The 25,534-nt window shown below is 45.7% G+C and overlaps 1 protein-coding gene across 7 annotated transcripts in view; it reads right to left on the bottom strand.

The window, feature by feature from the left end:
• LOC147617228 (uncharacterized) overlaps positions 1-25,534 on the bottom strand; it is a 250,714-nt gene that overhangs the window by 180,882 nt on the left and 44,298 nt on the right. For 4 of the 7 annotated variants that reach the window (XM_086776843.1, XM_086776842.1, XM_086776845.1 and 1 more), the window contains exons 2-7: positions 16,170-16,600; positions 9,723-10,079; positions 9,150-9,362; positions 8,899-9,050; positions 7,075-7,279; positions 6,526-6,930 (exon numbers count right to left, since the gene is read on the bottom strand). In XM_086776843.1, coding sequence (XP_086632969.1) covers positions 6,526-6,930; positions 7,075-7,279; positions 8,899-9,050; positions 9,150-9,362; positions 9,723-10,079; positions 16,170-16,600 — 1,763 coding nt within the window. The remainder of the gene's footprint in view (positions 1-6,525; positions 6,931-7,074; positions 7,280-8,898; positions 9,051-9,149; positions 9,363-9,722; positions 10,080-16,169; positions 16,601-25,534) is intronic. The other 3 variants (XM_086776846.1, XM_086776844.1, XM_086776847.1) reach the window with 3 other exon arrangements.

Below are 25,534 nucleotides of genomic sequence, written 5' to 3'. Positions count from 1 at the left end.
GCAGCCATTATCAGAGCATGGAGAAGCATGACACCATCTTTGCGACAAAGGCTTCCTAGGTCTTTGGATCAGGCTGACCGACAACTTATTATGTGGAACAAGTTCATCAGGGATGAGGCCCGTCGGCCACTTGGTGCATCTCGTTACATGCAATGGTCAGGATGGGAGAGATGTGCATACATAGTTCTTGCTTGGAAGACCTTTAAGAGTCTTCCGGTGGATTGGAGAGTTGCATCCATTCAGCATCTTAGGGGATCTCGCATATGTATTGATCAGATTGATGCAGCTATTCCGCATGAGTGGCTCTCTGAGACCTTTCATGGAGACTATCCTCCGAGTTGGCTGGGAGTCTTTTCGAGGATAGGCATACCTTTGCACATCATTGCTCTCCCAAGCCAAGAGGCTACAGATTGCATCATCTATTCTATCATGCCTAGAGGGAGATTAAGGAGATGTAGCATGGAGGGGATCATCCCATATACTAGGGTTAGTCCAGTGAGGATTGTTGGTCATTCGGGGAAGCATTGGTTCATTGATCCTTCTCCTCAGATAGTGACTCATGGCTCTTGGTGTTTGTGGCTATATGGTGGCAATCCTATCAGATATCTTCAGTGCGATCCAGGAGAGTGGGAGTGGATTGATGCCTTCCATCCATTGCAAGAGATGGACACGTGCCTTACATGTACGCGTAGTTGGTTGGGAAGATAAGGGGAATCCCCAAGAGGATGCAAAAGCTCTTGCAACAAAAATTGGAGCCACTGTTGTACCCATTGCTGAAGCATGGCGAGTAGGCAGAGATGAAACCAGGGCGAAGATACTGATCATCAGGTTTGGTGACTTGGAGAAGAAGCAGGCCTTCCTCTCCAAAAGGATGGCCTTTAAGGAGGAAAAGATTCATTTGGATGAGGACCTTACATTGGCACAGATAGCACAACAGAAGGAACACATGCCGCGTGTGCTTGAGGCAAGGAAAGAGGGGAAATGGGCGGTATACAGACATGGCCGAGACATCATTACGGAGAGCAGGCCCGCCTGACGGTGCACAGCCTATGAGACATTGCAATTCACGGTGTGGAATTGCAATGGAGCCCTTAGAATAGATGCAGGATACTTTCAGGATACTTTCACACACAGTGATATTGCACAAACACGAGGCCCATCAGTGCACAAACACGAGGCTTCCTAACGTGCGGGGTTATAGATGAGAATCACTGTTCCGCCCTCAGCCACACACGGTGGGAGGTACCAGAGGATCTGGAGGAGTGGCAGTACTTTTCAGGGAGGAGCTTCATGACAAAATACATGTGGTACATAGAGATGTAGATGCGAGGTACATGTGGGTCCGTGTATGCAGAGGGGGGCTCCGCGAGCCATATGTGGCGGTATCCTACTTTCCCCTAGCCAACTCCAGGTTTGCACCATCAGGAGGCACCCTATATGCCACTATATGATGATATCATGGGATTTGCCAGCATGGGAGACATTACTATTGGGAGACTTTAATGCACGTATAGGCATAGAGCAGATAGAGCTATATGATACTCATGAGGCTATCTACCGGGAGATCACGGCAGAGGATGTAGGGTTGCAGAGATCAGCACAGGATGAGTGGGAGATTATAGAAGGAAAGGCACAGGATCATGATGGGCTAGTTGGAGAGCATTTCTCATATGTGCGTGATACTTTGGCTCCGTTGATTGTACATGTGTTTAATCATGCCATTTGTGAGGGTTTCTCGGCAAGCTAGACAAAGCATACCATTGTACCACTCTTTAAGAGTGGGGACCCCATTGTACCAGGCAACTACATGACAATCATGATTGGTCATTACTTGGCCAAACTATATGGCTCTATATTGGAGTTGGAGCTGAGCCACTGGGCAGAGAGGCATGGTCACAGAGCACAGGGACAAGCCGGCTTCAAGAGAGGATTTACTACCTTGGATCACATACTTACACTTCGGGCACTTATTGAAGAGGGCACGGCAGAGAAGAGAAGGATATACTACTGCTTTGTGGACTTATGCAAAGCATTCGACACCGTACCACGTGCCAGGCTTATGCACAGATTGCAAGACATTGGGGTACCAGAGGATATACAGTGGCGGATATATGCTTTGTATGAGTCTGTGAAAGGCAGAGTCCGAACTCCAGGCAGACTATCCGATCACGATAGGGGTGAAGCAGGGATGCCCGCTATCACCCACCCTCTTTGGGTTGTACATGGATGTGGTCTCGCATTATGTAGACACATTGGGAGGCCCAATGGGATGCTTGGCAGGGGTGTTGATACCCATGTTGTCATATGCAGATGATATTGTTCTAATCTCAGACTCTCCGGAGGGACTAAATAGACATTTGGATGCATTATAGGCATTTTGTGCAGATAGAGATCTGACAGTGAACCTTGGGAAAACCAAGGTTATGGTGTTTAACACCACACAGGCATGGGTAATGAGATCAGAGTATCAGTTCACTTTCCAAGGGGAGCCAGTTGAGTACGTCAGGTCATATGTCTATTTCGGTGTTACTTTTATTCATGAAAAATTTATAGGTAAGGGGTTTTTTAAATACCCCTTGAACGCACGTGATACGTGGGGTTTCTTATACGCATTTGTCAGCTATGCTACTAGGAGGTAAAGACAGAGGAGCACTACACTTGCAGATGTACACTCTATTATGAGATCCGAGGGAGATATCACTGCCTCTTCCAAGAGGGTGTTGGGCCATTACGCAGGGTCATGGAGTTTGAGGATCAGAGATGCTTGGGATTGTTCCTACTTGAGCTCAGGAGACACAAAGAGACCTTCTTGGCAGACAAGAGACCGAGCCATGATGTACCTAGACAGAGGATCCTGATAGATTTCTTCGGCACTAGCACCAGCCCAGCCCAACCCAGACACCTCCTGATACCTCCTCCATCGGGCCATCAGGGCACCAGCCACGCTACCAGGTAGTCACCATTGATACGCAGTCGTCTTATGTCGTGCTCGTTGGCCACGCCCACCAGGATCCCGACCACAACATCCTCATCATCGCCAGATCAGATCCATTATTGCACAACATCAGAGGCACCTACCTCGCTTCTACAACCTCTCCATTCTAGACAGGCCCATGGCGGAGATATTTGATCTGAGGAGAGGGCAGCACTTCAACTAATCGATCTACTTGACATACATTTTCCAGTATATTCTACTCAGTATCATCTAGGAGTCTTACTTACAGTTCTTATAACTGTAAGATAGTCATTTTATTGTACTTTTCAGTTTCATTTGGTTGTTCTCTTTGATGAGACACCAACTTCAAATGTACTCTCAGTTTTGGTCTCATAGGCCATTATGGCCTCTTAGAGACGTTAATATATCATTTCATTTCTCTCTCTATGTACTATGTTTTGGTCTCATAGGCCACTTTGGCCTTTCGCAGACGTTAATATATCCAGGCAGATCTTCTTAGCCTCTACACACATTGCACATGGATCACACCCCCGGAGCTCCCCACAAAGATGCACTTTTACAAAGACCACTTCCTCACACTCACTGAGGATGGATTCATCCAGCAGCCGGGCTACTTGAGTGTTCACATGTCCCATGCCATGCGGATTGCAATTGGCCAGATACGGGTTTCTTCCCACCACCTCAAAGTGGAGACAGGTAGAGTTGAGCGCATCTTCAGAGCCGAGAAGCTTATACGAACACCCAAAGAGGAGAGGATCTACCGACTATGCCACATAGAGGTTGAGAAGGAGGAGCATTACATATGCCGCTGCCCAGTATACTATGAGATCCGCGGGAGGTTTCACTATCTATTTCGTTGAGGGATTCGGTCCACTCTCCAAGATCATTGACTTCCAGGACCAACGTTGCCTGGGCCTCTTCCTGCTTGAGCTCCGCAGACACAGGGACACCTTCTTGAGACACAGGCCCCAGCCACCCCGCCCCCTCCCTCAGTAGCCAACCATCACCAGTTTCTTCCCGACCCAGGTGGTGGAGGACAACGACATAGTGGATCTTGTGGACCCTCCACGAGCTCCTCTGGACCTACCTCACCCGAGAGGAGTTACCTCGGACCGAGCCTCTGCACTCCAACGTGCCCGACGCCCTCGACCCCCCCGTCGGCCACGATCACCTCATCAGCTCCAGATCGAGGACATGCTCCACCGCGATCCAGCTACCTTTCCACGTGACATAGCTGAGGTAGACCTCTCGGCCATACTCGTCAGCCCCATGCTTGACATTTTGGAGAGTGGTATACCATCTACTCGGAGCTGATGTTGCTCCCATGTTTTTATGTTCTTAGTATTCCATGATGAGTTTCCATGGACAGTTTTGTATCACCCCAGTGAGATAGCTATATTTATGCTTTCTTTCTGTTTTATTTTCCATTCCATGATGAGAAATGCCATGGACGTTATTGTATCACTTTGGTCTCATAGGCCCATTGGGTCTTTAGTAGACGCTTAATATATCTTTCTTTCTTTCTTTCTTTCTCTTTGCCCCCTTCTTCTATTCCCTTCTCTCTCTTCGCCCCAACTCCAGCTGCGCATCCTTTCTCTCTCTTCGCCCCCCTTTCCCCACCCGCCCTTGCTCTGTTCACTTCTCTCTCTTCGCCCTTGCTCAAGCCCCCAAGGCAACAACATAATCCTATCTGCTGCTCCCTCTTGTCGCCCCTGTACTTGCCTCCCCACTTGCAGTTGGCCACCTATGGGGGCCACCACCTAAGGAGCAGAATCAGTACTAGAAGGGGTACCCCTTCAGTCCAACATGGACAGCTTGCCAGCAACAAGGACTAGAGGTGAGAAGGAGAGGAAATACAAGTCGATTTGGGCAAGCACACAGAAGATCGACGACCCCCATATCAAAACATGCCTGACCACCATGAGAGAAGTATGCAAAATGGAGGATACGGACATTGAGCACCTACATAAGAAGCTCGGGGAGAACAAGGATAGTGATGACCTTATGTATAGGTTCCATGCCTCCTTGCAAGAGGAGATGGATAGGTCGAAGGCAAACATGCAGGTACATGGCAACTCAGCTAAGCAAGATGCAGGAGGAAATGGTCTAAATGTTTGACGCAAAAACCAACCACCATAGCTCACTAATCATGTGGTGGAGGCCCAAGTCGCCACCCTTAAAGTGGAAAATGAGACCTTGAAAGTTGAGGGCACGTACTCAAGTCGAAGAAGGAGAAATTCAACTATTCCTCAATGATGAGCTGAATACACTTAGAGAGCAACTGAAGACCCTGAAGGAACAAGAGGAGAAGAAGGCAAACGAGGCAACCACATGGGCCGAGATGATTAAGAAGACACAAAAACAAGTGGAGGAAGCGGGCAGCCGGATTGAGGTTGCCAAGAAGCAACAGAACCCATGATCATCCCCAAACATCATCGATGACACACTCGAAGAGGAGAAAAGAAGGAAGATTAGGGCATTGAATGTGAGAGTGCTGGGATGGAAGGAAGGAGCCTCGCCGAAAGAGGACGCCATAGTACTATGCAGAAAACTGGAAATCCCTGATACCCCCTTCGTCGAGGGATGCAGGGTGGGCAAAGACATCACCAAGGAACGCGCACTCATCCTCAAGTTTGCGGGGTTGGAGGCAAGGCAAGCATTCCTTACCAAAAGGCGGGCACTAAAAGGAGAAAAGACTTCCCTCGAAGACGATCTCACACTAGCACAGGTGGCACACGAGGGAGTGCATGCCACGCATCTTGGATGCACGGAAGGCAGGGAAATGGGCAGTGTACAGAGATAGGAGGGTGATCATCACCGAGCGATGTGCCCAATGACAATGCGAGACCTATGAGACCAAGCTAGAGATTGCGGTTTGGAACTGCAATAGCGCCTTGAGGACAGATGCAGGTCTGTTCGAGGAGACATTTAGAGGGAGAGACCTTGTCTTATACACAGAGACACATCAATGCCAGGGGAGTCGGCTTCCAGAGGTGAGAGGATACAGATGGGAGTCTGTTCACCGCCCACACCCACGCACAGCAAGGGGTACCCGGGGGTCGGGAGGGGTGGCTTTACTATACAGGGAGGAGCTTCAGCATGTGATACAGGTGGTCGGACGGGATGAGGCTGCACGGTTTTTTGGGGTGAGGATCCAGACAGAGAGGGCCTGGGACATCTACCTTGCAGTGTGCTACAATCCACCCTCCACTTCTAAATATGCCACCCATGGAGAGTCCCATACCTGCCCCTTTATGATGACATTATGTACCTAGATCAGATTCTATAGCTCTAGATTTTTGTTATCTTTCTTTATTACTATTTTTGTACCCTGTCAAAGTCTGTCTCACAGATAATCATTTTAAGTTCAGAACTCAAGACTAATAAGAGGTGTTTGTTCATAAGAATGGAAAGCACGTAGTAACTTAGTTGAGTCCGTCATCTTTGTGTGTAGATATCGTAAGGCCATAATATGATAAATCCTTAAAGGCTTAATTTCAACCCAAAGAATTTGTTTGCTTGATTGTACACACACACCCCTACCCACATACACACACAATTATGTTAACCTGAAATAGCCGTTGATATCCTCTATACGTCTCCAGCCTTACTCGAATCTCTGAGATCCTTTCACTTATTAAAACTAGCTCTGTGACTATTTCTTTAGGATCTGATTCTGGCATCAGATACTTCCCTGAGTGTAGCATACCCAATATATTTATAAGCCCTTCATTGACACCATTAACCTGCCGATCTAAATCTGCCATCATTAAATTTTTCTTTTCTTCAATAAAATAATCAGCCGCCTCAATAGAGTCACCATACTTTTGAACAGCATCATGCAAATCATCAAGCTTGATTTGATCATCCGTTGGAATTTTGACTTCATATGCGGAAAGCAAGGAGTACATCTCATCCACAATTGACGCCTCTGCAAGTACAGCTTTTCTTTTCTCCATTGTTATCTCATAAGTCTATCATAAGAAGGTGCAGAAAAGTATAACCTCGATAATAAACAAATGTAAAACACAAAGCCATATTAATATATTGACCCAAAAAAGAAAAGATTGACTCAAATTTGCATTTTCTTGGGTAGATGATTTTTATCTGTTTCACACCTTTATAAATTCAACAAAGCCATCAAGCTCAGCTGGGCGCATGCACAGGGCGTGTATTCTCTCTTGGAACTTGGCCAAAACCAGAATGGTTTCATCTCTTGCTGCAGCAAGTAAAAGACCTTTTATCACATCGAGAGTTCTGGTGGTGATGGGTAATAGAGAGTTTCGTAAAGATTTTGAATCCACATGAAGAACTCCAATAACACTGCAAGAAAAATCTTTTTGTTGTGATCGTGGTGTTACCAAAGAAAAGCAATCGATGAAAGGAAAGAGACTCTTTTGGCTCATGTTGGCAATAAAATTTCTTTTTTTTAACCATAAAGAAACTTCTAATAAGTTTGATAGAAACAACAAAGAGCCACGGATCAAGGTATCAATACACCATGCATAGCATGAATCAACCATATAGGTGACCATTCACCAAAGAATTTCTTCTACTTGGCAATCGCAGATCTGGATGAGCCATGTCTCTTCGACCAAATGGCCATATGTGTATGCACATTATCAATCCAGATGCAGGAAAGGGTGTGAGAAGATAGGATCTGAGCCTGTTTAGAAAGTCCCAGAAAACACGGAAGTTGATTGATTTTGATTGGTCTTTCACAGAGGAAACTGATACCATTGTAGCAGCATTGGAAAACATTAAGTTGATTGATCTTCACACACAATTGGCTAATTAAGTTTTTAAATAAATTCCCATAACTAGTATTAAGGGCCACCTATAAACAATAATTAGCAAAAAAACAGCTTAAAAGATGTGTATTTCTCCTTTTTAGATCATTAATGTCATTACATGCATGCAGACTCTTATATTAAGCATACTTTGAGCTCTTCGGCAATGCATTGAAGGTTGCCAAACTGCCCAGAAAGTTTGGCATAGGATTGCCTCCCTAATTTGCATGTTTTGATAAGTTTCTTCATTTAATGCTTGAGAATTTGTTGCTTAGTTAGTAAAGTAAAGCCAATAGCTAGTTTGAGACGTCACCACCACGCATCTTAATCTCTCGGGTGCATAGAGGTGAGGTGCACTTTAGAACTCTAGCTAGGGTCACCCTTTTCAAACACGTTGCATTGTTGTGGCTTTAGAGATATTTGCCTGAGATGTGGGTGTACAGAGAGATTGAATGGTTGTTCAGACATATCATGCTTATCCTCTTTGCAGCATTTGGTCTGATACTATTCATATTTGTGCTGCAATGTGGAGCATGACATAGGGCAGGTCAAGCCCTTGCAAGATTAAGAGCACTACGTTCGTGAAAAGATTGGATCACAGCAGTTGTGCTTGAAATAGTTTTAATATAGAATGGAATTTGTTTCCAGGTTAGCCCAAATAAAACAGTTTCAGAATTTGGCTACCAAAAAGTCAACCACAACTCCTGAATGCAAATAAACAGGGGTGAGAATGAAGGTAGACAATGTGTCTTTGTCTATCTTAAGGAATTCCAAAAAAAACTGTAAGGGGAGAAGCGCATCAGCCCTAAAATGCGGCTAAATCATGTACATAAACTTTGTTTCTATCAGAAATTGGTTATTCCCAAATTTTCAGCAATCGCAGAAGTTTCAGTTGTACTTCTGTTTTGGTCATTTCACTAACATAGGTTTCATATGAGCTGAAACAAGTACAAATTAGTACTATATTTGGAAAATAATTTCATGACTTCTTAAATCTCAGGGTAAAAATACTCATCATTATTTTAAACAGTTCTTCTTATGAAAATTTTCCTCTCAATACTGCCACTCTTCTTTCCACTGTAAAGAAAGTTTCAGTCTAGCAAGACAAAGCTCATTATTTGAATTTAGTAGCAGTAGTGCTAAATGACTGACCAGCCAATCCGCATCTTTTCCAGATCTATTCGCCACTCCCTCTGGCGGGCAAGCTCCTCTCTATATTGCCGAACTGTTCTTTTTTCCGCAATATACGTTTCATGGTTCCATGCTTCTCCAAACAAATACAAAGGCCGGTATTCTTGAAACATCTAACACAAGACAAACATAATTTGATGAATCACTCTCATACAAAGCTAGCTTCGGATAGATAGAGATAGTGCTGTATATCTTAAAGCTCATCTCCCAACCTGTGAATATTTTCGAGCTTCCACAAAAGCAGCCCTTATAATATGCTCGATATTACTACGACACAATAAGAAGTGCTTTGATTCTCTAAGTATGTTCACAGGATTGAGCCCAAATGATTTGGTTTCAAAAAACGATGAGTAGACTCTCATGTACAAAAGTCGGGGAGCTGTTTGCAAAATCTGAGTAATCCCTTCCATTGCAATTCTGAGGGCCTGTATCATGGATGGGGAATTTCTTTAAAGTAAGAAAGCCCTTGATAAGGCCTATGATTTCTAAAACATAAAAACAGAACCATTGAAAGTTCTTTAGAATTTAAAAAAATTCATCGGGCTTCTCCATATTATTAGTAGTGCGTGTGCATGTGCATGGCACGAAAAATAGGAAGAAAGGCACAAAGCTGAAGGGTGCAAAGGATTCTAATAAGTTACATGTTGCAAAAAGCATAACAAGCTAAATACATAAGAAAATATCTAAGAAGCGATCAAAGGATGCAATGGACTCAAATATGTTTAGCTTTGCACACAAGAAGCAAGGTAAGTCTGGAAGAAAACATCTTCAAGTATTCTACTTACTGCAATGATTGCATCTTCATCAGGTGTAAAGGCTATGTGTGCCTCGGAAAAGGATACTGCTGTGATAAAAACCCCTTTTGAACTTTTTTCTAGACCAGTTCGTGTAGCTTCCAAGAAATTATACAATTCCTCAAGTGACATGATACTGCGGTTTAAAAGGCTCTCCACAAACATGTAATCAACCAGCCTTATAAATTTTCCAAGCATCTTTTCTTCGGCCATGACTCGGCGATATGTTTTTGCACGCTCTATCTTTTCATTGCGTATGCTCACCATGCCTTGCACTTTGCTGCCTCTAGGCTGATGTAGATTAACACCAATGACGTCATCAAGTTCATGTTCATCACGCACACTTTCCTGCGTAACAACACATTGTCTGGATGTTTATATTTGCAGCAACTTCATAACTAAGAAATCGAATAACAAAGAACATCCTTGCCCTCGAACAGCTATGGGGTATGGTTATCCCTCTGTGGATCATGCACATGTAGCATGGGTTAGCAATTGGCTATAGGGAGATTTAGTTAATAATCCAATAAAAGTAGGGTTATCAATAGCACTTGAGGGGACCATATAAGCGCATGCATGTGCACATGACTGAGTGTTGAACCAACAGTGTGTGGGTCTCAATCTAGCCACTGTAGAGGAATTTCAAATCCCTTGGTGCCTTCTGTGTGCAATACGGAACAAATTCATTAAGCAACCCATGGGCAAGGAGGTCAAAGGTTTAGATCAGCACACGAAACACTATTTGGGGAGGCCTGAGAAGTCGATCCTCTGCCTAAAATGTGAGACATTTAAGCCGGAAATCAAGAGGAACTAAGGAAGGTTCTCCGAGGAGTAGATTAGCACATGCAACATTGGGAGATCGGCAACGTGGACTCTGATCATTGGGGAGGGGTGTTGTCTAGCACCTAGCCAAGAGTGCACCCAACCGCCTGGTGTAACTAGGAGCGCATACATCGAAGCACTTCATCATTTACTTGACTAACAATACAATAAACCACAAAGATCATGCCACACAAGAAAAGATCACAGTACACCACTCTGGGGGGGGGGGTGAAGAGGGGCATAAAACTTCAGTATTTTATCACCCTAAGAGAATGTCTGTCTCTGCACAAGCTCTATCACAGGCCTATCATCACACCAGGCATCCAAGATAATGAACTGGAGTGCCATCGGGATCCACTGAAAAGCCTCAACTCGCCTTTATTCTCAAAACAAGAGAGCCTCCACATGTGCTCTAAAATGTGCAAGGAACAAATAATTGATCAGGTTCGAAAGCTCCCTGTACCTGAGCTGTTGCGCGCACCTGAACCTCCACTTCCTCTTGTGCGCAACTGGAGTGCCACTCGAGATCCATTGAAAAGCCTCAACTCACCTTCATTCTCAAAACAAGAGAGCCTCCACATCTGCTCTACAATGTGCAAGGAACAGATAATTGATCAGGTTAGAAAGCTCCCCATACCTGAGCTGCTGCGCGCAACTGCACCTCCGCTTCCTCTCGCACTCAACTAGAGTGCCACTCGGGATCCACTGAACGCCTTCATTCTCAAAACAAGAGAGCCTCCACATGTGCTCTAAAATGTGCAAGGAACAGATAATTGATCAGGTTCAAAAGCTCCCTGTACCTGAGGTGCTGTGCGCACCTGCACCTCCGCTTCCTCTCGCACCAGCGCCCTTCTCTGCCCACTATCTCTTCTCCCGCTGCCCTCTCTATCCTGCTCCTGCCCGCTCTAACCTCCCTGCCATGCTTTGCTGCCCACGCTTTTGCTGCCCGTGCTGCCCCCATGCGGAAGAGAGTAGGCAACCCTGTTTGACCCCAATAGTACATGTCCCCACAGAGAGTCCACCTGGTGCAGCACGAACTCACCCAATGACTACCTTGTATAGGGCCATCACACCCCAAATCATGTCATGTGGGAAATGCAGCTCCTGCAAATGTCCTAATAGGTCTGATCGGGATGGAATCAAAAGCTTTGCGAAAATCCACAAAGCAACAGTATACATGCTGCTTCCGTGACTTGCCCCCGGCCCATAGAGTGAAGATATGATCCAAGGTGTAGAAATTCCTCGTGAAGCCTCCCTGACCTGATGCTCTGTACCATAGTCTCAGTCATAAAACTGATATATGCCTCACCTGTAAGCCCAACCGGGTGTGCCGTGACAGATTCAACCACGTGTCCAAGAGATAAAGATAGAGAGGGGAGAGAGAGAGAGAGAGAGAGAAGGGAATAGGGATCTTGCACAGTACACCACACTGAGCGGGGAAAAGCCCTGCCCCATTTCAGGAATTTATTCAGGAACAATATATGGGCACGCTAGCCAGAATCAATGAATACAAAACAAAATAGATATGCCGATGTAGGATATCCAAGTCGATGTCGATGTCAAGGCACGAGATCTCTGATGCCGAGCACACCACGGGGATCTCACCGGACTAGTACAAAATAAAAATATCCAAGTCCAAGTCCAAGTTTCAATCCAAGTCCAAAGATCTCCAAGCTTTTAAACACGACACACAATGGATGTGTGTAATAAATGAAGTAATCGTTGCCCACATGTATGGAAGATGTCGAACTTTGATGTAGGAAACAATCCCCAACAACTAATATCCAAGAACTGGACAGTGGTGGCAAGGATACTTTCAAAAATCAGCCGGCACACGGGTGTCTAAGAGGAAGATGCTAGCAGCGTAGGTGTCACAGCCTGGCGGCAGTGCTAGAACAGGCAACTCTTGGCGGGCTTATGGCAACAGGTGTTGCTAGTACTGATGTTGGTGGTGACGCTGTCTGTAGGCAACAAAGTAGAGCGGGCGGAACAGGGCGCTACTGGTTGCTGGCGGCGGACAGTGCTGCTGCGGACTGCTATTGGTGGTGGTAAGCGGCGCTGCTGAGCAGAAGCAGGCGAAGCAAGCGCTACTGCTTATGACGCTGGGGGTGAAGCCGGTGGAGATGCTGGGGCTGAAGGCAGCACTCAAGCAATGATGGTTCAATGATGCTCTTGATGGCGTAAAGTGGCAGCAATTCGGCCAGCGTAAACGACGATCAGATGGTGGTGATGATGATGATGATGAATCCAAGTCCAAAGATCAATCCCACGCTTCCAAAATCTTGTTGAAGATGATGATGAAAGAAGATGACAATGATGAGCTCCAAATCTTGATGATGGTTGTCACCCCTTCAATGATCTTGTTCATGGTGCTACAAGAGAGGTTCAAGCCTTTTTATACTTGAGGAAGCCTTGCTTTTGGCCAAAAAGTGATGCTTTTGCTTTGCTTTTGCCATTTACTTTGTTTTTGGTCTTTTTAATAGTAAAATATTACTCAACTTTAGTCAAAAGTTCTTGTTTTGCTTTTCTAGCTTCAGGGCCTTGCTTTTTGGCCCTAGAGCTGCTTTTTGGAAAAGCAGCTTTTTGCTTTTTCATTCGGCTCAGTCTCCTCTTGCCAATGGTGCTCCTAGCTCGCGGTCAACCCAGTTTGACTTTTTGCTTTTTCCTACTTTTTGACCAAGACTGGTTCTTTTTCTTGAGCAAACCTTATGGTCCCTCTCTCCATGTCTTCTTCCACCTGTCTGGCTTCGGGCATGGGTTTCATTGTCACGTGCACACCAGTCAGGTGTACGGTGACATGGCATCATTCTATGGCATCATTAGCATCATCAGGAGTCATCAGGCATTATTCAGGCATTTATGCAATTTTATAGGTATTTTACTGGCATTTATGGGGCAGCCGCCGACAGCATTTTGTGGACATGGCATCTGGCCGACAGCCCTATGCTGGCCGACCAGCAGCATGTTTGCATATATATTCAGTCCACTCCCCATTCAGGATAGCAAGCTCATCAGAGAAGCATTCAGCAGTGTGTTCTCCAACGCATCTCCTCCAGGAAGCATTGGGAGCAGCAGAACCAGCCAACGCATCAGCATTCAGCAAACGCATCAGCATCAGCATCATCTTCAGCAAACGCATCATCATCAGCCCTCAGATCTGCAAGCACATCTGCGTTTCATCATCAGGTCAGCATTCAGCATCTGTTCCAAAGCCTCCCTTCAGCGTTTCCTTCCAAGGAGACAAGGGAAAGAGTGGACAGCAGTTCATCCCGCATATTCAGCATATAGGCAGCATATTCAGCAGTACAGATCCATTTGGATCTCATTGTAACCGCATTCATTCATATAATATAGCTGCATTGCATTGACACCTATTTGTCTATCTCTTAAACATCATTAAGTGCAGTTTATCTAGACTAAGGTTGTGTTTACGACGGTCATAAGCTCTCACATGTCACATTCATCATGTAAAACAAAGCTAGGAGGGCCAAATAGTTACATCACCGCTCCATAGATCTTGGCCATTGTGTGAACAATATAGTCCTGTAGTTGTGGGGTCTCTTGCTTTGTGGATGTGGCGCAGTGGCATTTGTCATCCAGGATAGTGGAAAGCCTTTACAAAGAGCTCCATTGAAGAGAGATGCAAGGATGGGGGCAAGCATATGTTGCCCGTGAGCAAAGTGTTCTTCGTGCAACTTTTTTAGTGCTCAAGTGACATTGGTGACATTGAAGAGGAAAGATGATGTGGGTTGTGGGGTGTGTCATGTGGGTATGAGCTGATCCGGCACTTCATAAAGCTATCGTGCATAGGCCTCCCAAAACGCTAGGGTCTGCCCGGTGTGGGGATCCTTTTTTCCTCAAGAATGTGCCAAACGTCTGAGTTATCCTCACTCAAGAAGAGCTGGTATAACTTTTGTTCTCATCTAGCAAGAAACACACGCTTCTTCCTACTACAAGTGATTTGATGGAAGATTTTTGCAGCTCACATGCTGAGATCAATCCATGTTCTCTCTCGCGTAGGAGGCTGAGCCTTGTGGCTTTGCATTCCTCATTATACCACCCATTTTGAGGCTGAGATCCCATCAGTAAACTGGCTTATGAGCATGTGGTGTAGGGAAAGTTTGGCATGGGTGGAGTCATAATGGCGGATGAAAGTTAGAATGTGATTGTGGATATTGGGATGGACAGGTCAAGGGCTGAAATATGGTAGCAAAGGCGATCCTCATAAATGTGGTCTAGATTGTGGTGAAAATGGATACGAGTGAAAGTAGAAATTGGGAGAACTGGTGGGGAGGTAAAGCAGGGCATGAAACGGTGAATGAAAGGTAAGTCGCGGTTGGGACACACAATATAACAGAGGAGAGGTGGAAGTGCAGGATGGCTGGGCAGAGGCAGAGGAGAGGCAGAAGCGCAGGCGTGGATGGCAGGAAGGGCAGGCAAAGTCAGAGGCGGTGGGAGCAAAGGCGAAGGCGGGACAGGAGGGCAGAGGCGGCAGGAGCAAAGGATGAAAATGGACAGGCGGGCAGAGGAGATGTGGCGGGAGCAGGGTGGCATTGGCTGCAGACTGAAAGTGAGCAGAACGCGGCCAGCAGGCAGCGAGAGAGAGAGAGAGAGAGAGAGAGAGAGAGAGAGAAAGTCGTATTAACGTCTTCAAAAGACCCGAAGGGTCTATGAGACCAAAATGGTGTACATAGTGTTCATGAAATCTCGTCATGGATGAAATAAGGGAAAAAAGAGAGAGAAAGAAAGAAAGAAAGATATATTAAGCGTCTACTAAAGACCCAATGGGCCTATGAGACCAAAGTGATACAATGATGTCCATGGCATATCTCATCATGGAATGGAAAATAAAACAGAAAGAAAACATAAATATAGCTATCTCACTGGGGTGATACAAAACTGTCCATGGAAACTCGTCATGGAATACTAAGAACATAAAAACATGGGAGCAACATCAGCTCCGAGTAGATGGTATACCCCTCTCCAAAATGTCAAGCATGGGGCTGACGAGTATGGCCGAAAAGTCTCCCTCAGCTATGCCACATGGAAAGGTAGCTCGATGGCGGCTGAGCATGTCCTGGATCTGGAGCTGATGAGGTGATCGTGGCCGACGGGAGGGGGGGGGGTCGAGGGCGTCAGGCACGCTAGAGTGCAGACGCTCGGTCCGAGGTAACTCCTCTCAGGCGAGGTAGGTCCAGAGCAGCTCGTGGAGGGTCCACAAGATCCACTATGTCGGTATCCTCCACCTCCTAGGTCCGGAAGAAACTGGTGACAGAGCAAAATGATGAGGGTCGTGTGCTCAGCAAGAAAATGATGGTTGGAGTGGGCCATTGGAGCAAAACAATAGAATCCCTCCTATGCAGAGAGTTGGTCAACCGTCCAAAGCCCCCCACCACCTTGCACGCAATTTTTTGCCCAACTGATGGCCAGCCCCTCATGCTTTGTAGCTAACTTTTCGAAGTGGCCCATAGAGACAAACAAATTATTGCTTAGACCTGCCTTTTACAAAGGCACGCCAAAAAGACTCTTCTACAAAATTCTAAAAAAACAATACACAGAACATTGGCATATAATTGACAATCACAATGTGGAAAAAGGAAGTAACCAAGACTGTACTCGAAAGATTTGAGCTTGCTTCTTCACATCTTGGCAAATCTTTCCCAAAACTTGTTGTACTTTTTCTGAGCATGCCTCAACAGCTGGACTCGCAGCATGATGGCGCTGTTGGCTTTGAGCTTCCAAGAACTCATCCATGGTATAAAGGCGATTCGACGCAAACAACAACATCTTAAGGTCCATCAGATCATATATATATCCATGGATTTGAAGCAATGCATTAAGAAAAGCAGGCTTCCCCTTGAACAGTTTTAATATCAATGTCTCACGCACACGCTTGAAGTTTCTCCGTCCAACATGTTTTCTCCAGATTGTGAATGCTTTTTGAATGAGGTACTTTCCAAAGAAGTTGATACGCCGTAGTGACAGAAAAATATTTTTCTCATGCAGCCATTCCTCTAATGAAATGGAGGTACCTTCGATGCCAGTTCCTAAAAAAACTTAACTTATTATAAAGTTAAAAGGGAAATATGTTACTGCTTAAAAATGTCTTATTAAGCAGATCTTGTCCACTCTAAACATATACACATCAATGTATAATGATAACAAAAACAACTAAAAATAAAGGACACGTATAACTTAGACAAAAGCATGCAAAACAGTAAGTTTGTTCTTCATACATCCAACGAAATGTAATGCAGTCCCAGTAGACAAAAACACCTTCTGAAAGGTTTACAACCATGCCTAATTTTTCCGCTACAATGCCTCTAAATGGGGATGAGTCTCTGCACGATGTGTTGCATTGGCATCCTGTTGCGTCTTCAACAACTACTCCTCCAAGATTAGCTTGGGCATATGTGCTTTTTTGAGGCCTTCTAAAGGCCCAGGAACATCTACATTGCTCATGTCAATGCTGCAAACAATCTAAATGCTTAGGTCTAGTTTAAATCTTCCTCCTCAAGTACTGCCACCTCACCTTTGGGCATAGAAATATTTCTCTAAAGTGGCTCATGGCTACATTCAACTTTGTCTATGGACTTGGATTGTATATATATGCACCATAAATTACAAATCATGTTGTATGTGGAGGCACATTTATTTCTCCCATTCTTCTTTCTTCCACCCCTCCTCCTCCCCCCCACACCCCCCCCCCAAAAAAAAAAAATTTACACCATAAATTACAAATCATGTTGTATGTGGAGGCACATTTATTTCCCCCATTCTTCTTTCTTCCACCCCTCCTCCTCCTCCCCCACCCCACCCCCCGTTCTTCTTTCTTCCACCCCTCCTCTCCCCCCCCCCCAAGAAAAAAAAAAAAAGAGAGAGAGGCCTCTGTAAAGTTCTAAAAAACATAGAATTGAGGTCATTTTAGAAATTATACTCCTAAAGACACTATTAGCAAAACCAAACGGGGATGATGTGGTTTCAAACGATGGTAAAAACAAAGCATCCTTCCTTGTAGAAGGCATCTAAGGAGTAGCCAATCCAGATGACGTATCTATCATCAAGGTCACAACTCATCTGATCACATCCACCATACACTAATGGATTCACTCTCCAAGGCCCCTCCAAGACCAGAGTGGCACGAAGTACACTTCCCTGCACCCTCCAAGAAGCATTTCAGCATCATGCCTGCCGAATGAACCATCAAAAGGTGCTTCTCCTCACTACCCAAAATTTCATAACCAAAACACAACCACTAGGCTGCCCCATAATTTGCCAAGCTTTTTTTAAAGAAACTTCAAAAAACGTTTCAAAAAACGCCCTACTACCTAGACAAGGAACAGGTCACTTAGTGACAAAAGATAAAATCATGAACCACAGCCTAAGATGATTTGGATCTATCATATGGGCCATGCTGCCTCTGATGTCAACTTAAAAAAGGTATGAACAAATGAGTTACTCGTAATAATGATCTTATTTCATAGTACCTTGCTCCGAGGGACACTTGCCACTCTAGTTTGTCTGCCCTAAGGATCCCCAAGCAACATGTGCCAAGACTCAACAGAAATGACCTCCTCTCCATGATGATAATGTAATGTGCCCAATCAACTTCTATGTTGTACTCATGGTACGGACTAAATACCAAAATCATGTGCCATCAATGGTGCAACTATGAAACTCTCTGTCTAACTATCCTTTAGTGTTAGTTCCAACCCAGCACTTCTAACAAATTCTCAATAAACACCACATGGAGAAGCATCAAACTATAAGGGTGTGTGTCACGTAGCATGGCTAAAGCGGTTTAATTACTTATTAAACAATGCAAGAATTGCAAACAATGGAATGGAAAAGCATTTTCTCAATGCTCCACCCTCGTGTTGCCACTATCAGAATGCAGAGCGGAAATGAAGACAACTGCTGTAGAGAGCAATACAAAGATGAAAAGAGAGAGAGAAGCTATGTAACTCTGCTATATACACCAATAAAATCCCGGAAATATATATGATGGAGTGTGGGGGCAAGGGGCCATTTTATATGGCCCCTGGCTGCTGGTTGGCCAGGTGCATGCAGTCGGCCAAGACTGCATGACACAAGTCGGGCAGAGAAGACACAGTTGGCCAGCATCTGGGGCAGCCAACAGCCCATACACAGCTCCAAAAAAATAGGGAAAAATACAGAGAGTGAGGAAAAATTGGGAAGACACTAAATACGGGCCGGCACACCCACAACAAAGGCCCTGACATAGTGTACAGACAAGAGATGACTGCTAACACCCCCTCTCAGCTCCTAGCTGTGAAACCAGCTGGAGTGCCGCTTGAGCATAGCCTGAGGTAGAGACTTTGTGAAGAGGTTTGCAACATTGTCCTCCGTCGAACAATAAAGAAGCAAGATGTCACCAGCCAAGATCTTTTCACGAACAAAGTGATATTGTATCTCCATGTGCTTGGTCGGGGCATGGAAGACCGGGTTCCGAGCAATAGCGATCCAGCTCTGGTTATCGCACTGGATGACTGTGGGCTCCTTCTGTGGAAACCCAATCTCGCCAAGCAACCTCCACAGCCACACAACCTCGCAAGCAGCACCACAAGCAGCCCGGTACTCTGCCTCTGTAGGCGACAAGGCAATAGTTGGCTGCCTCTTGCTACTCCATGAAACAGCTCCTGAGCTGAGGGTAAAACTGTAGCCTGATGTAGATCTCCTCGTGTCTGGATCTCCTCCCCAATCTGAGTCACTCCAACCTTGGAGTCGAACTCGTTCCGTCGTTTCACCTCCAGTGGTGTAGAGCAGTCCAAGATCCTTCGTACCCTGCAGATACTGCAATCTTAAGTCCCAATGAGACTTCAATGGCGTCTGCATAAACGAGCTCAATAGCCCCACAGGAAAGCTCAAGTCCAATCTAGTGTTCAGCAACCAGATCAATGAACCAACCAGCTTCCGGTACAGAGGCATCAACTGGCTCACAAGGATCATTCACTATAAGCTTCGTGTTCGGGTCCATCGGTGCTTGCAGTTCTCCATCCCAAAGGCCTCAAGCAACTCATGGACATACCACTACTGAGAGACAGAACCCCCTCTGGGTCTGCCAGGTCTCCAATCCCAAGAAGAAGTGGAGTAAGCCTAAATCGGTCATCTCAAACTCCTTTGACAAGGCAGCCTTCATCACTGCAATGTGCTCCATATGATCGCCAGTGAGAATGAGATCATCCACATAAAGGTTGATCATGTGACCATGCCGCGTTCCCGAAAGAGGTATAGGTTAGGATCTGCAACCGATCTCTGAAATCCAATCCGTAGAAAGAAGGAATCAATCGTCTAATTCCAAGCCTTGGGAGCCTGCTTAAGACCATACAAGGCCTTCCGCAACCTGTAAACCATCCCCTTTGATCCTGGAGCCTCAAAGCCTGGAGGCGGCTCAACAGACACCTCCTCCTGCAGGTCACCATTAAGGAACGTAGATTTAACGCCCATCTGAAATACGGGCAACCGCTGAGAAGAAGCAAGGGCAAGAACGGTCTGAATTGTGGTCATCCTCGTTGTCGGTGCAAAGGTATCCTCATCGTCGATGCCTGGCCGCTAAGCATAACCCTTAGCCACAAGTCTGGCTTTGTGTTTGTCCACCGACCCATCTGACGTATACTTGGTCTTAAAGACCCACTTGATACCAATGACGGACCGTTCTAACGGCCTCAGAACCAACTCCCAAGTGTTATTCTTCTCTATGGCATCCAATTCCACCTGCATGGCTTTCCTCCAAGTATCCTGTGCAAGGGCTTCCTTGACGGAAGTGGGCTCTGTGTCCTGCATGATACGAGACATCAAAGCATAGTTTACCTATAAAAGCTCTAATGAATGACTTTTGTCACGAACTCTATGCGATCTTTTGTCCGTCCTCTGTGGTCCATTCAGAGGGAAGCTCCATAACACCCGACTCCCGAAGAGTGTCTACCAACCACCTTGGTACTCGAACAGAACGTGGAGCCTCCTGCTGTAGCGGGGGCTCATCTCCAGCTGCGGGCTCAACCTCCTCAACTGACTGAGGTTGTCTAGCTCGAACAATCGACTGGGAATCATCATCAGAATCATCTGGGTCCAAGAAGTGGTGCTCATCGACAGTGGAAACTAGAACATGCTCATCAAAAACCACATCCTTGCTGACGACGACCTCGTGCCTTTACAACTTGTGTCCCTTGGAAAGAGAGTTATATCCCACAAAGACAAGCTTTTGGGACTTTGAGTCAAGCTTCCCCCTCTACTTCTTTGGAATGTGAGCATATGCATCACCACCAAACACACGAAAATGGGAGACATCTGGTTTCCTACCAAAATACGCCTCAAAGGGAGTCATGTTCGGTACTGACGTCGTCGGAGAATGGTAGAGGATATGGACAGCCGTAGAGACAGCCTCTCCCCAAAGTGGACGAGGAAGATCATGATGCTCTAGCATCGTCCTCGCCATCTCCACCACAGTCTTGTTCTTACGCTCAACTACTCCATTCTCTGACGGCGAACCTATATTGGCCAGCTCCCACTTGATGCCATGGTCCGCACGAAACCGCACGAATGCATTGGAAGAAAACTCTCCTCCTTTGTCAACCCTAAGAGTCTTTATCTGCAAGCCAGACTCTTTCTCCACCATCACATGCCACTCCTTGAACCGAGCAAAAGCTTGGTCCTTCTATGAAAGAAAATAAACCCAAGAGAATCTACTACAACCATCAACAAGCAACATGAAGTACAAAGAACCTCCCAAGGATGGCGTCTGCATAGGTCCACACAAGTCAGTGTGTACCAACTCCAAAGGTTTCGAAGCCCGCCTAGAAGCTTGCTTCGGAAAAGATTCCTTGTGCTGCTTACCACCACGAATGCAAGAACTACAACGTCCCTGCCTGTTGCCAACATCTGGCAAGCCAACCACCATCTGGTCCCGGAAAGCTCGCCGCAACGCATCCACATTCAAGTGGCCAAACCGAAAGTGCCACAAATCACCAATCTGATAACCTGTCAAAGAGGGGAGTGCTGAGAGTTTGTATATACCATTCTCCACTCCGCCTTCCCAAACAACTTGGCCAGTCTTACGGTCCCGTAGAGCAACAGAATGCTCCTCAAACTCCACCCGGAAGCCAGTCTTGCACACCTCATGCACTGACAACAGATGAAAACCAAGTGCAGGGACGTAAAGAACACGAGAGGAATGCTTCCCCCCTCTGCACCTCAATCAGCAAACCCTCGACGTCCCACTGTCTCCAAGCTTCAAGCCACCTGGGGCTCTGATACCATGTCAGAATGCACGACGAAAATGAAGACAACTGCTGTAGAGAGCAATACACAGATGAAAAGAGAGAGAAGTTGTGTAACTCTGCTATATACACCAATAAAATCCCGGAAATATATATGATGGAGTCTGGGGGCAAGGGGCCTTTTTATATGGCCCCTAGCTGTTGGTCGGCCAGCCCATAAACAGGTCGATAACAGCCTGGCTGCTCATGACTGCCACCTTGACCAACAAATACCTGGTCGGCCAGGTGCATGCAATCGGCCAAGATTGCAGGACACAAGTCGGGCAAAGAAGACACACTTGGCCAGCATCAAGGGCAGCCGACAGCCCATACACAACTCTAGAAAAATAGGGAAAAATACGGAGAGAGAGGAAAAATGGGAAGACACTAAATACGGGCGGGCACACCCACAACAGAGGCCCTGACATAATGTACAGACAGGAGATGACTGCTAACAGCTACTACGGGTGACAGATGTGCTCTATTTTGTAAGGCCCCCTTTATGAGGAGTAGCCGTTGTGGTGAGCACCCGGGCACCCAACAGTTCCTAATTTAGACATTGGTTGGTGGCCAGATGGATAGGAGACCGCTTATGTAGACTTGGCACTCTACCAAGTAAGATGCATGCTTCTGCGGGCTATGTGACCGCATTAGTGGGTGCTGGACAGCAAACTGAGGGCACATTGTTTTCGAGTTGTGGGGGGTCGTTTGAGGGTCCAGACAGTCTCAGATGGCCGTGGGAGCTGCCCTGTAGCAATCTAGTATAGTCCGAGTCAGATAATATGGTCAGTTGGTCATTTTGGACCCAATCATGGGTTGGCCGATATGGCCAAGACCCACGTTCATGCCAACTTTAGATACTATATACAGACTAGTTTGGCAGCCTTAGTTCATCATCGAGTTCACTGTGTTCAAGCACTCTTATAAGCAAGACATTCTCCATCCAGAGTCAATCTAGATCGCCATCAAAGCTCCTTACCTTGAGCACATGGGTGGGTGGACAACCATGAATTTGTAATCAATTAGATGACCATAGTGATGTATCTAATGATCTTGATGGGCATTTGACTAGTCATGATCATTCGGCTAGTCATACATCCCTAGTTACACATGGGGAGGACAATTCACATGTTGATGAGCACATCATAGACCATGAGGAGCATAGACCCGACATTCTAGTATTAGATGTGTTGGGCTACTCCTCTGGAGTTGTCACATGTAGAGAGATTTTGGATACGACCACTACTCCTACTTTTTATAGCATTCCTGGCAGCATTCGTGTGGATCGAATTGTTGTGATCTCTAGGCAAAGCATGTTTTGGCAGTTTGCTAATTGAAGGCAAATTTGGAGAGATAGCCCAACTTACAATTAACGCAACCACTCGTACCCACCCTCCACCTTTTGGTGATGGAAAGTTGGATTGAGCAAATTACACTCTCTGGAAGTTCAAGATTAGATCTATTCTTGATTCATATGAGTGGTAGGAATTTGCAACAAGGGTTGATGCAAAGCCAGGTCCTCCTTTGGATCCAACAGATCCATTGCAGACCATACTATCAAATCCTAGTCTAGCTTTGGCATGGAGGTGAAGAAATGCAAATACGCTATGTGTCATCATCACCAACATCATTAATTCGGTAATGACCCTGATTCAACTAACTACCATAGCTTCTGAAGCATGGCAAGTTCTAAAAAACTAGTAAGAGACGAGGAATCTGACAAGTATTCAAAACCTTGAGAATCAGCTTGCAACAGAAAGGCATTCTGAAGAAGAAGCAGCAAAGCAATTCATATCGCAGATAAAGATTCTACAAGATCAGATGGCGGTGGTGAAAATCACTAAGACCAATGAGGAAATGGCACGAAGATGCATCAAAGTTTTGTCAAAGTCACGCAGCAGCAGCGCACACACCACCCTAGGACACTGAGCAACGTCGGTGGCTGGGCTCCCATCTCCTTGCCGTTGCTCCCCCCCAAAAACCCAGTCGAAGGAGATATCTATGACAAAGTGCCACCACACCCTATATATGGCTCTTTGACTTACCATGCTCTTGCATATGGGATAATCCACCACAACTTCTAGTCATGCGATAACCCGAGAGTAGCTATGATAATTGCCACCTCAAACACCCTCCTTCAATTCGAGCACCTCGATCAAACAGAGGTTAGGACCACCCAGGACCACACAGGCCGAGCTCTGATACCATGTCAAAGTCACACAGCGGTAGCACGCACACCACCCTAGGGCACTGAGCAATGTCGGTGGTTGGGCTCCCATCTCCTTGCCGTTGCTCCCCCCCAAAAAACCCGGCCGGAGGAGATATCTATGACAAAGTGCCACCACACTATACATATGGCTCTTCGACTTCCCATGCACTTGCAAGCCTAGAACAGTCCCAAAACAGCCCATCTCTGAGCCACAGTTTGCAACCTTCCTATAGCCCCTTGGAAGATTGCATTGGCCTCGAGATTGGACATCATTGGTGCTTCTACATCCGTGTACAGTTCAACCCAACTATTGGTCTTCCGAAGGTCTCATGTTTGGCTTACCCACAGTCCCCAATCAGTCATACAACCATTCTCTTCAAAGTAATAAAAGAAAATACTCCTAGCAATAGGAGGGGACCCTTCGGTGGGTAATTTGGGACCCAATAAGGTGTTCAGATCTCTCTCTCTCTCTCTTAGAGAGATGGACTATTGTGATCAAAGATGCTTGGGTTTTTATCTCCCGGAGACATGGATCCTCACATCGGAGACAGTGCCTACACCCGAGGATTCAGAGCATCATTGCGAGGCATCGGGCTCGTCCGACCAAGCATCTTACTATGGCAGATATCCAAGCCATCAGGCAGAGACCCATGCTAGAGCTCCTAAGATGATTACCACTCCAGGCATATACTGTTGTACTCACTATCACTTTTGTACTCCCCCATATTCATGTATTCATGTATCCATGTACTCATGTACCCCATTTTGACTAGTAGCATTAGCTTCCCACTCTCCCTAGTTGCTGCTTCCGGATACTCCCTACTGATGTATTGTAGGGCTAGATACTTACCTTCAGTTCTTTCTTTTCTTTTCCAGACAGTGTATCAGATGTCACATGGTTGTAACTTTGGTCTCATAGGTCACTTTGGCCTTTTGAAGACATTAATATAACATTTCATTTCTCTCTCATCTCTTAGAGTGTGAAGTGATAAAGTGGATTGCTAAAGACTCGCGAAACTCAGGATAAAGAAGGCGGTGTGAGACTTTGTGTGACAAGATTCTACATCTACACATAATTCCGCTGCATGTTACATAAAAGTAGCTTTCCAAAGCTTGAGTTGTAGTCAATACGCTTCTTTGCCCGATGTATGGTGGAGCATGGCTTTCTTTGTTAACGTTTGGCCTCAAATCCTTTGTTTCACATAAACGGGTTTACTTCATTAAAAAAATCTTTCTTGATGGCAAGAAAAGTCACAAATTTCCATTCTAAAATCTATTCCAATACAATCTTAGAAATCCTCATCTAAGACTTTCATAGGCCACAACATGGCCCTCATGGTACAAGACTTCTCCAATGCAATCTCCTCTTGACAAACATCCTGGCAGAATGTTAATCTGATGACCTTCCGATCTATCTAGCTTCTTGTTTTAGCTTGTCAGGACAATTTGCAACTATATGTCCCTTGTTTCTGATAGAATGTGTAGCGAAAGAAGGG

The sequence above is a fragment of the Cibotium barometz genome, chromosome 37, assembly GCF_041138505.1.
Source record: "Cibotium barometz isolate CiBa-2024 chromosome 37, ASM4113850v1, whole genome shotgun sequence".
Lineage (NCBI taxonomy): Eukaryota > Viridiplantae > Streptophyta > Polypodiopsida > Cyatheales > Cibotiaceae > Cibotium > Cibotium barometz.
Note: the sequence above shows the minus strand (reverse complement) of the source record. Positions and strands in the feature narration are given on the sequence as shown.